Source organism: Giraffa tippelskirchi, chromosome X (genome assembly GCF_054371585.1).
Source record: "Giraffa tippelskirchi isolate mGirTip1 chromosome X, T2T-mGirTip1v1.2.pri, whole genome shotgun sequence".
In the NCBI taxonomy this organism is placed as follows: Eukaryota; Metazoa; Chordata; class Mammalia; order Artiodactyla; family Giraffidae; genus Giraffa; species Giraffa tippelskirchi.
In genome coordinates, this window is record NC_137289.1 from 135,622,081 (window position 1) to 135,635,274 (window position 13,194).

Below are 13,194 nucleotides of genomic sequence, written 5' to 3' on the forward strand. Positions count from 1 at the left end.
TAACATAACACTGTAAATCAGCTATATTTGAATTTAAAAAAAAGAATGATTTGGCCTCAAGTGTCAGTAGTGCCAGGTTGAGAAACCCTGATATTGATGCAACTCAGAAGTGTGTATATGGGTGTTAATGTTCTGGGGGCAGCCCAGTGGGTAAACACCAGGGCTCCCTGTCCTCTCGTAAGATAACTCTGAGGTGTGTTCTACAGAGTTTCTTGCAGGGTCCCCAGAAGGACTCAACCTCATTTGCCCACAAAGGCAAACTGCCCACTATGGCATCCGTCATTGGCTTTTACAAAAGTCTTTCCATCTCACTCTCCCCACTCCCTTGTTCCTGTTCCTAAGGATTGCTTCCCAAATTAACTACCTGCCCACAAGTTCTCTGTGGGTCTGCTTTTAATAATCATACCTAAACCTGGTTCCCCAACTAGATTAGGTTTCTCTACCTTGAGTGCAACCACCCCTTTTGTAATAACTTTGTATTTAATATCAGTCTCCTTCACAGACTGTAAACTCTGTATGGATGGGTTCTATGTGTGTTTCATGTATTTTCATGGCTTAGTGCAGTTTGAAGAGAAGGCATTGGCACCCCACTCCAGTACTCTTGCCTGGAAAATCCCATGGATGGAAGAGCCTGGTAGGCTGCAGTCCATGGGGTCGTGAAGAGTCGGATACAACTGAGCGATTTCACTTTCACTTTTCACTTTCATGCATTGGAGAAGGAAATGGCAACCCACTCCAGTGTTCTTGCCTGGAGAATCCCAGGGACGGCAGAGCCTGGTGGGCTACTGTCTATGGGGTCGCACAGAGTCGGACACAACTGAAGCGACTCGGCTGCAGCAGCAGTGCAGTTTGAGGTGTGTGGTAGATGCTCAAAAATATTTGCTGTTAGGCTGAATGAATACATGAGTGAATTTAGGCTTTCTTCCTTTGAACTAGGAGCCTCTTTTATATGTTCTTTTCCCCTTACTTTGAATGACTTAATGAGACAGCTGTGAAAACCTCCAGGAAGGGTGGGAGGTCAGGCTGTGGGTGACTTGATGGCAATATTTCTAAGGTTAATATGGAGCTATTCTTATTTTGTCTGATTCTAATTATTAAAGAAATGCAAATCAAAACTAAGACCTGGGATTAAGATCTTAATAGTATGAGAATATTCTCAATAGTTTTAATAAACCAAAGACTCATGGTCTACAAAGTAACAAAGAGGATTATCTCAAGACTTGCAGAAAATAAACAAGTTGGAAATAATGGGAGAGTTAATCACAGGAAAAGAAAAAAATACCATTGGTGCATCACCTACTACGTGCCTAGCCCTGTGCTCTATTTCCACTAGCTCACTTCATTTTGCAGATGAAGAAATTAAAATTCTGAGAGGGAAATGACAGAGCCCAAATTTGAACCTCCATGGCCGCTGTCCAAGGTAGTAATATTTTCTGTTACAGCACCAGGGGCAGAGGGTGTGGGCCCAGAGACTGCATAGATAGGGAGCAAGTGTGGTGGTGGGGCGGCCATTGGGCAGAGCTTGGCCACGACGCCCTTTTGGGCTCCTTACAGCATTAGGAATGTCTTACTGCAGTGATTGCTGGCTCTCCATCTGCCCTTCTTTGTTTGTTCCGCAGTTCCATCTCAGAGGTCGTAGGCATTTCCCCATAATTTCCTCTCCTCTCATTACTTCTCATTAGCTAAGGCTCCAGTGAGTAGATATTGAGTCCTTGACATTTACTATATTTCATCTAATAAGCTACTGGTTGGATGACGCATGGTTATCTTACGTACTCAAGAAAGAAAAAGCCCTGCTAATAAACATCATTATAAGATACCATAAATTTTAACAAGTGCCAATTTCAGAGATGTTAAAATGTGAAAGAAGTGTGTCTTAGAATCCGTGAACTCAAATTCCCATGAACACAGACTCAGTTATCCTCAAAACAGGAGCAATCTTCCTAGCTTTCCCCCCTACGATCATCAACACACACTTAGTGAGTATCTGCTATGGAGAAGGCTGGGGGTCAGGTGGTCTGAAGGAAATACAAGATATCTGGAACTAGAGCCTCCAACTATAGTCACAGTGAGGCAGTTTTAAAGTACGACCTGAAATTTTGTGACAATCCTCCCACGCAGAGACAGAGGTCCATGTCTCCTTCCCCTGATCAGTATGGGGTTGTGACTGCTTCAGCCAGCAGTACAGCAGGAGTGAGGCTATGTGACTTCCAAGGTTAGGTAATAAAAGGCCATGCAGCTTCTGTTCTTTTCCCTGGATTACCTGCTCTTGGAACCCTGAACCTCCAGGTTAAGAAGCCAACTAACCTGATGCTACCATCCTGCGGAGGCTACATGTGGATATTCCGGTTGACAGTCCCAACTAAGCCAGCCTTCCAGCCATCCCTGACAAAGGGCATCCAAGCAGGTCCCCTGGCCCCAGCTGGTCCAGCTTCTAGAACGAGGGCAATTATTCCTTTTAAGAATCAAACAATCCTAAGTCATGTGTCACTAACACGTCCACATTTCTGTAGCTTTACATATTAAATATTTCTCTCTCACTCATGTCATAATCTGGTGTGCGTCTGGTGATCCTTTTTCATCCTGTAGCGATGACATCTAGGACAAGTGGCTTCTAAGGTTGCTATGGAGGAGGAAGGAACCTTCCTGGATGGCACAAGATGTTTTAAACGGCAAGGCCTGGAATGGCTCACAGCAGCGCTTCTCAAACTATCCAAGGACCAAGTTTTTAAAAATGTTTAACCCATCATGGACCAATGCTTTCACAAAAATGAATGACTAGAAAAAGGAAATGCTGCTTGGATGCAGTGGCAATGTCAAATTGCTGTCAAAGTCCCTAATTGCTTACTTCTAAATTTCTGTATTCACTCACTGCAAAGTGGTAACATACAGTTTGCAAATGGGCACTGCTGCATGGACCACAGTTTGAGGAGCACTGATTTACAGTAATTGGGCCCACATCCTACTGGCCAGAACTTGGCCGCATAACCCCAGTGCAACTGTGAGCAAGCCTGGACAATATCCTGTGCTGTGTGCCAGGAAGAGGAGATACTGGCTGAACTCACAGCATTGCCTCTGTGACCAGCTTTAAGTTAGAGTTTTACTCTCTTTCCCTCTAGGAGGATCCAAATGTTTACAAATTTATTGTCGCATTTATGTTTATGGTTCTCATTTAAAAACAAAAGCTTTGCAGGGCAGGAGGGAAAGGAGCTCGGAAATTGTCCTGCATAGTATGTGGTATCACTGTGATTCTCCCCAGTTTTACAGATCCTGCCCATGGGTAAAATTTTAGCTGGGTAAAAATTGTGTTCAAGGGCACACAGGCAGCAATGATATTTCTGTAACATTCTAGATCTCTGGTGCATATGCTAGGTGGCTACTGTTTCTGCTTCAGACTCTAGAGGAGGGCCGTCCCCCCTCTACTATATGTCACCAAAGGGACTAGAGTTACCTCATTTTTGAAAAAAAGCCAGCTTATAGAGGTTTTGTATGACAATGCAAGAAAATGTTAAGTCTAAATACTTCTGTAAACTGCTAAAACCCTGCAAAAATAGTCCATTTCAATGCTCATTAGAAAATGACTAACAAGAAACAGAAGTGTTCAACATTGCAATCATATAACTTTATAAGATTGTTCCAAATAAATTAGGCTTTTTAGAGACAAGATGCCAATGTAGTTCAGAACAACTTTGATGAGGCCTATGTTCCATAATGGACTGCTGGGTTGGGGCAGATAATAACCAAGCTCAGCCCAGACGCCCTCTGGTCCTCTTTCCCAATTTGTTACCTGCTCTTGGCTTCAGTGGGCATTTGCTTCCATCATCCTAGCTTTGTTTTGGAGGCCTGCCCTAGGGCTTCTGGAGCAGCTGGTAAGGAGAGCCAGGGGCTTCCCCAATGGCTCAGTGGTAAAGAATTTGCCTGCAATTCAGGAGACATAGGAGACATGGGTTCGATCCCTGGGTCAGGAAGATCCCCTGGAGAAGCACATGGCAACCCACTCCAGTATTCTTGCCTGGAGAATCCCATGGACAGAGGAGCCTGGCGGGCTACAGTCCGTGGAGTCACAAGGAGTTGGACATGACTGAGCACACACACACACAAGGAGAGCCAGAGTCCCTGGGAATTTGTGTGTCCGGGCAGCCCTTCCCCAGTGATGGACAGGTACAAGAATATAACAGCCCCACTCCTTCTCCCAGGTTAGAGCAAAACTTTACGGTGGAACTTATACTCCAGACCCCCCTGAAGGATCAGGCAGAAGACACCTTCTGTGGGGCTTGAGATCGCTCCTCTGTTCCCCAGTTTTCCTGGGAACACTTTTTCTTTTTTAAAGATTTTTTTTTATGTGGACCATTTTTTAAAAGTTTTGAATTAGTTTATTTATCTATTTTTTAACTTTACAATATTGTATTTGTTTTGCCATACATTGACATGAATCCACCATGGGTGTACATGTTTTCCCTTTCCAGAACCCCCCTCCCACCTCCCTCCCCATCCCATCCCTCCAGGTCATCCCGGTTCACCAGCGCCGAGCGCCCTGTATCATGCATCGAACCTGGACAGGCGATTCGTTTCACATATGATAATTTACATGCTTCCATGCCATTCTCCCACATCATCCCGCCCTCGCCCTCTCCCATGGAGTCCATAATACTGTTCTATTTATCTGTGTCTCTTTTGATGTATGTGGACCATTTTTAAAGTCTTTATTGAATTTGTTACAATACTCTTTCTGTTTTTATGTTTCAGTTTTTTGGCCATGAGGCATATGGGGTCTTAGCTCCCCAACTAGGGATGGAAGCTGCACCCTTGCACTGGGCAGCAAAGTCTTAACCACCAGACTGCCAGGGAAGTCCTGAATCACTTAGTCAATAAATCACTTGTACGCAAACCCTGATTTCAAGATCTGCTTCTGGGGGAAGCCCAATGGGAGATGTGTGTTCTTTAGTACAGTCACCATGTTGATGGATGGCTGTCTCGGAGGCAGTGAGGTTTCCAAACCCAAATGGATCCTCCACACTGCTAAGCAGTACTTTCAGCTTTTCGTTCATTATACCTGGTATCTATCCTCTGTAAGGCCTTTGGAAAGTTGAGGCCGCCATCAGGTGGCCTCCCTTCTCCCCATTCCTCCTCTTCCAAGTGCACAGGGCCTCTTACAAACTTCTCAGTCTCAGCCTTCCCCTTTAGCGCCTCCTCGGTGGGAAGAACATCTGTTCCCACCTCTAGAGGCAAGATTTCATCCCTTTGCTTGTCAATAACCTCCTCTTGACCTTTGTCAACCGCTGCACCTTGGCTTCTAAACATGTTTAAATATTGCTCAGACTGAAATAAGATACAGCTGAAAAAATTCTCTCCATATTGGAAATCTCCAAACCCAGCTACTATCCTTTTTCTCTGTTCTTCATCAAGGGTCTAGAAGAGATGAGTCCACTTGCTGCCTCAACCCTTCATGCTACAACCTGCAGTGATCTGGTTTTTGAAGCAGCCCCCTCAATCCATTGAAGCACTTTTCTCTGAGGCAAGAATGGCTTTCAATTCTTCATGCCCCATCTTAAGAGCTTGCTGTGTGCCAGGCCCTGTGTCGAGCTCTTTAGATGTGGATCTTATTATTGAGGCTGCTACCTTCACTCCTCATCCACTGACCACATTCTTTCACCCCTCATGATCCAAGTCTGAAACCTGTATTCCTCTTCTCCATCCTCCCACATCCAATCCGTAAGCAGGGACACATTTGACTCTACTACTAAAATACACTTTGAACCTCTCTTCTTGTCTTTATCTCCATCACCAACACCTTTGTCCAGGCCACCATCATCTCTAGCCTTTTAAATATTCTCCCCTCTTCCTTGCTTATTCTATTACAGTTTATTCTCCACATAGCAGTGATATGAGCTCATCAAAGCTCAAACCAAACAACTCCACTGCTTAAAACCTTCCAATGGGGCTTCCCTTGTGATCCAGTGGTTAAGAATCCACCTTCCAATGCAGGGGACGTGGATTTGATTCTTAGTCAGGGAACTAAGGGCCCACATGCCACAGGGCAACTAAGCCTGCACACCATAATTTGAGAGCCTGTGCAATGCAATAAGAAAAACCTGCATACTGCAATGAAGACCCAGTGCAGCCAAAACAAAAACAGAAAAAAAAAAACCTTCCAAGGATTCCTACTACACTAAGAAAACCAGCACCTGTTGCCAAAAGGGCCTACAAACGCCCTGCCACCCTCTGCCTCTTTCTCACCTCATGTCATGCCACTCTTCTCCACGTTTAGGCGGCATTGTTTTAATGCGAGTTCTGGAAACATACTTTCCTACCTCAGGGCCTTTGCACATTCAGTTTCCACTGCCTAAAGTGTTCTTTTTCTCACCCTATCAATCTCAGTTCTTATTACAGAGACGCCACTCACCCTCTGCCCCAGTTTCTCTTCTTCAGTCTTTTGTTTGTTTTCATATTACTTAACAGGAGTTATCTTGTTTACTTGTTTACTCAGCTTTGTCCACCACCCACTCCCTCTTGTAAGCTCTGAAGGCAGGAACATATGCTTATTCACTGTTTTCTCCCCAGGGATGGTGGGGATAGGACAGTGCTGGTATTTAGTAGAAGCACAGGACATTCAGTACCAACATTCCTTCTCTGTTATTTCTGAGGCCCATCTGCACCTCATGCCTTTCCCACACGCTGTGGTGCAACTAAGCGTGAGCACCAAAGAAGCACTTTGCGCTTCCTGTCACAATATGAAGCTTTCCCAGTGAACCCCCTTGTCTTGGTTTGGGTTGCCTCAAATCTAGACATGGAGACAAAGACTTGGACTTGTCTATTTGGTGGTCTGTTTGGGTGGTGATCCCAGAGAACATAAGTGAAGGAGTGGAGAAGTGAGACGGGGAAAGGAAAAAGCCAATAAGAGCGTAATAACGAGCAAGTCACTTGCTGCTGTGGGCAACGGGGGCTCAGACCTACTGGGGACCTCTGGAAACTAGACCACATTTCACCATCATTCCACCAGAGGATGGGGAGGTGGGGCATTTATCACCAACTGGCGTCTCCATTGGCTGAGGTTAGTCCCTAGGGGTGTCTGCTCCCCGGCAATTCTGGGTCATGGCTGTAGCACACCCAGGCAACCTGCCATGGAGATGGAAAGCGCTCCAATGCAGAGAAGCAGAGAGATTACAGCTTTTGAGGTGTGAAGCTGACAGTGTACTAAGGACTGTCTACAGCTGCAGAGCTCAGGTGGGTAGAGCAATATTGAGAAAGACATCAATGGTGTCTGCCACGTCTCCTCATGGCTTAAACTAGTTCACTTTGCATTTCTGTCACTTATGAGTAAAGAAGCCCCGATTATGCAGCTTACCTCAGTTCTTTCCACAGAGGCAGCCACGTCCATGTTGGGTCAGCCTTGTGTACAAGGCACTGCTGCCAGGAGCGCTTTCCTTCACATAAACAACAGGAGGAGCTACTGAAGGGTCACTGGGGGCAAAATTTATGGGATGACTGCAGGGCAAGGTGTCAAAAATGGCTCATTGTTGTTCATTCATGGAGTGACGCCACCTAGTGTCTGGTGAAGAGCTCTGAACGCAGAGGAACATCCAAACATCTGGGGAAATAATAAGGTGCTTACCCTAATCTCAGGAAGTATGGGCTTCCCTGAAAGGTCAGTTGGTAAAGAATCCGCTTGCAATGCAGGAGACCCCAGTTTGATTCCTGGGTCAGGAAGATCCCCTGGAGAAGGGATAGGCTACCCACTCCAGTATTCTTGGGCTTCCCTTTTGGCTCAGCTGGTAAAGAATCAGCATGCAATGTGGGAGACCTGGGTTCGATCCCTGGGATGGGAAAAACCCCTGGAGAAGGGAAATGCTACCCACTCCAGTATTCTGGCTTGGAAAACTCCATGGACTATAGTCCATGGGGTCACAAAGAGTTGGACATGACTGACTGACTTTCACTTTTACCCTAATCTCTTTCCCAGTGTATAAAGAATTCACTTTTGGTGCCACAAAACCTCAAAGTATGATGTCTAAACTGACTTTTGAAGACACAGTTCTTTTAAACAGCACATGAACAGAAGTTAATTGGTGAGCCCCAAACTGAGATGATCCACTATGATCTGCTGACTTCCTTAGCTACTGGAAAGTTGATTTTCTCTTTACTGACCTGAAATCAAGTATTTGGAATACATTCAGCTGCAGGGAACAGATATGCAACTTTAGGGGCTCATACAGACTGGAGCTTCTTCATCTTATGTAATGAGAGGACAGGTAGTAGATGGTTGCGGGTTGACTGTGCTGTCACGGACTCAGACATCCCTCACTTATAACTGGATGAATGAAAAGTGAGTCCACTGTTTAATCCTTCTACTGAAGGGAAGTTCTATATAAAGGTAATTTTATTTTTTATTATTATGTTTTAAAATTTTTGGCTGCACACTGTGGCATGTGGGACCTTAGTTTTCCAACCAGGGATTGAACTCGCTCCCCCTGCATTGGAAGGTGAAGTCTTAACCACTGGACTGCCAGAGAAGTTCCAAGGTAATTTTAGAGACTAGAGAAGTAAAAAAAAAAAAAAAAAAAAAAGTAGTGTTAAAAATAATGAGCATATTTTTTGGGATTTGGCAGTGTTCTCTTTAAAAAGTGTTTTGTCTGATACCTGGTCCTGGCCTTTGTCATATGTAAAATAGATATTATTTTCTCTTTTGTTTTGATCTGCTGCCTCACATGCTGTAGGCCTATAGTCATTGCCATGAGTAGAGGCAGTTGAGCAGAGAGAGACTCTGGGCCTTGGAAGCACACGAGTTGGTCAATCTGTGACCATTTTTGACCTACATAAAGGACGGTGTCTTATAGTTCGTTGTAATCAGACTGAGGGCTGATTCTGAAGTAAATTTCTCAGCTCCTCAGTGACCAAGCGAGGACTCAAACACTGCTTGGCGCTTGTGCTGCCTCTCTCCAATTTTTTATTCAACACTCCTGGTCTTCTGGCCTCTGGGTAATAAAGCTAAAGATAGAAACTTTTCCTACTTTTCAAACTTGCCTGTGCCCCCTCAGAATTTGTGAGAAAACGCAGCCAGCATCTTCTGGAAGATGAGGAGGGCAGTAAGATTCCAGAGCCACCTTCCGGCTGACATTTGAGCCCTGCTTTCAGCACGGTCAAGCCTTTTGGAGGCAGCGTATGGCTTGTATCAAACTCTATATTTAGGAAGAACAACTGTGAACTATGACAGGAATTCTCTTTAACACTTATCCTTAAACCGAGTTCCCCTCCAGCCCCGAGCCGGGAGCAGCTCTCAGTACCGGGTGAAGCACAGATCGCTTGAGCTATTTCAGCCACATGAAAAGCATCGGAACCGAGATCACAGCTCAGAAGACACCCGGCGTCCCTTCCACTCGCTGAGGAGCCTTGTATCCTTGTACCTGGCTTCCTGGGACTTTCCTCAGGCAGGAAACAAGTACATAAAGCAGGTAAGCAGGAGGACTCACCTTGGGCAACTGGGTTTTCTGAAAGAAATTCCCTGGCTACCTAACTTGAAGTGGCTACTTCTAACTTTGTAGGCTTGTAACTAGAGGGTGTAGCTTCCTTGTAAATTCACTCTCTATTGGTGATGTTGCTGCTTCTGTTTTCTGAATTGTTCGGAGGGTGGAGAGGTTGAAAGAATATTGAACTAAAAGTGGTTTTCATTGATAGTCACTTGAAGAAAATTTCCACGGTCCAACTAAGATGACTCTGACCCTGAACATTATGTCATTTTGATTCTTAAGGCCAGGGTTGCAGTTGATCAGCTGCAGGCTTGACTCAAGCTGTAAGCCTAGAAATAATTAGGAGAACTGAGGGCAGAGAAAAGCTATGATGCTAGCTCTTTGGTTTACCTGAACACAAATCATTGCCAGAGCTGTTAACACATTACAAGTTTAAAATCCTTTTCTGTTCTCCCTAAGTGCCAGGCTTGACCTCAGTGATAAAGTTGTATCAACTTATAGAACTGTCAATACTCCAGACCCGTCTTTTTGAAAGCCCCCCTTTGACCACAGCATTCCCCAGACCCATCAGAGGCGAGGGCAGCAACCCTGTCTCTCTGTGTGGGCACCAGAGGCTGATACTTGGCACGCGGACTGCTTCTTCCCTCTCGGCACATCTCATGCAGGGTTGAATAAAGAGTTAGTATGGACAGCTGAACATCTTTCTGCACCCTTCTTGGGAATTATTTTTAGCTGCAGGACAGAAGATAATTCCCTGTGAGACTGAGCTGTAACCACTTAATTGACCTTTAAAAAGGACAGACAAAGCCCCCTCTCTCCATATATTGATTTATTTTCCTCTGACTCCCTTCTTCTTAAATTAGTGCTATTAATGTTGACAAATGTTTAGTACGTGCAAGAGTCTTATTTAGAAGTCAGATATCAGATGCTGTCCAATCAAATACCAGCTGAGGAATATTGTTCATGACTCAGCGTATAGACCATTAAAGATCCCCACAGGCTTGCACAAGCGCCAGGAAAATTCAACCGTGCTAAGCTGGCAAGCATTTCCATTATAATATAGGCTTTGTAAAAGTCCATACACTCCTGGTCAAACTGTCTGTGTTCTCCAACTGAAGCCAGAACGAGGAGACACAGTAACAGAGGTACTCTAAAGAGTATCTCCTCGGATGCAAAGCTGTGGTCCCGATGTGAGTGGAGTTGTACATCTAAGGCATAGTTTTCTTTTTGGGGGCCCAGGATGAAGCATGCAGAAACAGAAGGAAGGTGCATTCTACACCCTGCATCCTTAATGGAGGTGAAGGCAGGGCCATGAAAGAGCCAGGGAACACTGTCTATTTTTATTCATCAGTGTGCTTTGCCCTGATTTCTCTGAGAATAATGAGGACAGCAGGATGGGCTGCAGAACTGATTTACACGAATGTTATCTAGCCTGTTTGCAAGGAATGAGAGCTGGGATCTGACCAACTTTCTAGAGATGTCTCTCTCACAGACTGACATATATGTTGAGAAGGAATCTATGCAAATAAGGTTATATCAAAGCTATATTGGAGACAATGCCCGAGGAATATCCATCCGTTAGGCTGAGGGATCCACAACATACAACAAATCCAGTTTAGCAAAAAACAAAATCAGTGTAATTAAAAAAAAATCCATGCAGTACAAATGCAATCATTCATTGCCTTATTTTTTTCACATTTCAACTTGCTATTGTAATAACATAAAATAAATCCTAATCCTCACATTTCAAATTGACATACATTTTTTTAAAGTTCTCAAGTATTAATAGTTAAACTTTAATTGTACACCTACAGAGAATGCTATAGGATGAGATATTTAAAGTCCTGTGAGAATTATTGCTTTGTGTGACTTCTAATAGCTTTTGAGGAATAGAAACATTAAATATTAAACTACGAAGCTTTTCTTTTTGAAATTGAGCTTTGTGTCCTAGATCCAAAAATTAAAAATCCTTCATTGACTTTTTTACACTGCAGAAAAGACAGCAATCTATCTGAAACATATCACAGAGCAAAATGCATTCCTGATTGTTTGACTTGTAATAGCTCTTTAATTTTTTTAACCATATTGAAAATAATTCTACCTAGATCCTTATGCATGGTGGCTATATCTGTATATTACCAAAACATTCAGGTAGAACTTAAAAAAAAAAACCCCACTGTTTTCAGGTATGTGATTCCAAAGACCATATAGTTAGATGTACTGTTTATGAGAGTTTAAAAAATTATGTAATGATTTAACTTCATATAATAGAGCCTAACACTTAGAAGATTTTTTCAGAGTTCTCAGATCTTTTATTTGTAAAGTGTTGTGGGGCATCACTATTGCAATTCTTACTCTGTATTAAAACTGTACAGCAGTAAAGAACTAAAGGTCTCCAGCTAAAAGCAATGGCAATAAAACAATAAATACTTGCATCATGCTTTATATACTTCACAAGGCATTTTCAGGGCCCTTATGTCATTTTGATTTTTACCACAACCTGTGAAGCTGGTAAAATTTAAAGAAGAGGAAATGGGCCTCAAGATGTTGACTGACATAGTCCAGGTGACATTGAACTTGTGGCAAATGCAGACACTACTGTGTTCAATTACTCACCAATAACCCCCACACTTACACCAGTCAATTGAGGAAACACTAATCAACCCAGTTTACAGTTTTGGGTTTAAAAAGCAGCATGTTTTTAATTCACTGAATTTCACACTTTACCACTTCACCCTGTCCTATTTAATAGACCAAGCTAAAACAACACATGTTCAGAGCTGGGCTGTTCCCTGCTCCCGTAGCCCCAGTAGACCACGACCTTTAGTCACTGGGCTCAAAGTCAGGTCTTCAACTGAAAGAAAGCAAAGGTCCTTTCAGAAGGAGCAAAGGTCCTTTCAGAAGGAAGCACTGCTACACCTTGGGGATCTGACACCATCATGTAAGTCCTATGTGCTTCCGGAGAGTGTTTCATTAAAAGCAAAGACAGAGGTGAAGCTTGCTTGTGAGCTGCCGGGTTTACAGAGACCAGGCTCTGGACGCACAGAGCAGGGAGATGCGGCCCCCAGGTCTCTGGTTGGAACAAACATGTGTCCAGCGAGCAGAGAGCATCGCAGTAATAGGAATGAAGTATGGGCCATTTCTCCTTGGGTGTTTGACGGAGGGGAGGCGCTCCCCATGGACTGACTGCACAGCCCTGGCAACAACTCGGTTCAGATCAAAAGTTCAGTTTCAAGCAGAAAGCTTCCGAGGCCCCAGACAAAGGGGTTTTATTCCCACAACCTCTTTGCTTTGCCGTTCTGGGCAGGAGGGCAGGAGGGCAGGGAAGGAGATGATAGTGCCTTTCAAGTTTCTGATTGCCTATCAGGAGCATCAGGGGCTAGGCATCTCAGCATTTCTCCTCCTGAATGATTTATCCAGTGCTCTAGTGTTCCCTCTCCCTGAGGCCTGAGGAAGGAGAGTCTCTAAGTAACTGGAAACTGAGACTGAAAGAATATATGGCCAGTGAAAGGGGTGACCGCCCAGTTGAATCATGAGTTAAATTCAAATTTATCACTCCTGAGAATCTGAATGCCCCCGCCTCTAACAGTTTCTTACTTGTTTTTTTAGGGATAAGACCACGTCAATATGTCGAAACAGCCAGTTTCCAATGTCAGAGCCATCCAGGTGAGTAAACACATTTGCATGTTCGCATCAGCAACTTCCAGCCTGTTTGCTTAATAAATCAGAC

The 13,194-nt window shown here is 44.1% G+C and overlaps 1 protein-coding gene across 1 annotated transcript in view; it reads left to right on the forward strand.

Moving 5' to 3' along the window:
- The first annotated feature begins 9,258 nt into the window (after nt 1-9,258).
- The window catches only part of SMPX (small muscle protein X-linked), a 50,820-nt gene continuing 46,884 nt past the window's right edge, over nt 9,259-13,194 (forward strand). Inside the window, exons 1-2 of the mRNA XM_081565959.1 lie at nt 9,259-9,449; nt 13,074-13,130. Coding sequence (XP_081422085.1) covers nt 13,092-13,130 — 39 coding nt within the window. The 5' untranslated portion in view covers nt 9,259-9,449; nt 13,074-13,091. The remainder of the gene's footprint in view (nt 9,450-13,073; nt 13,131-13,194) is intronic.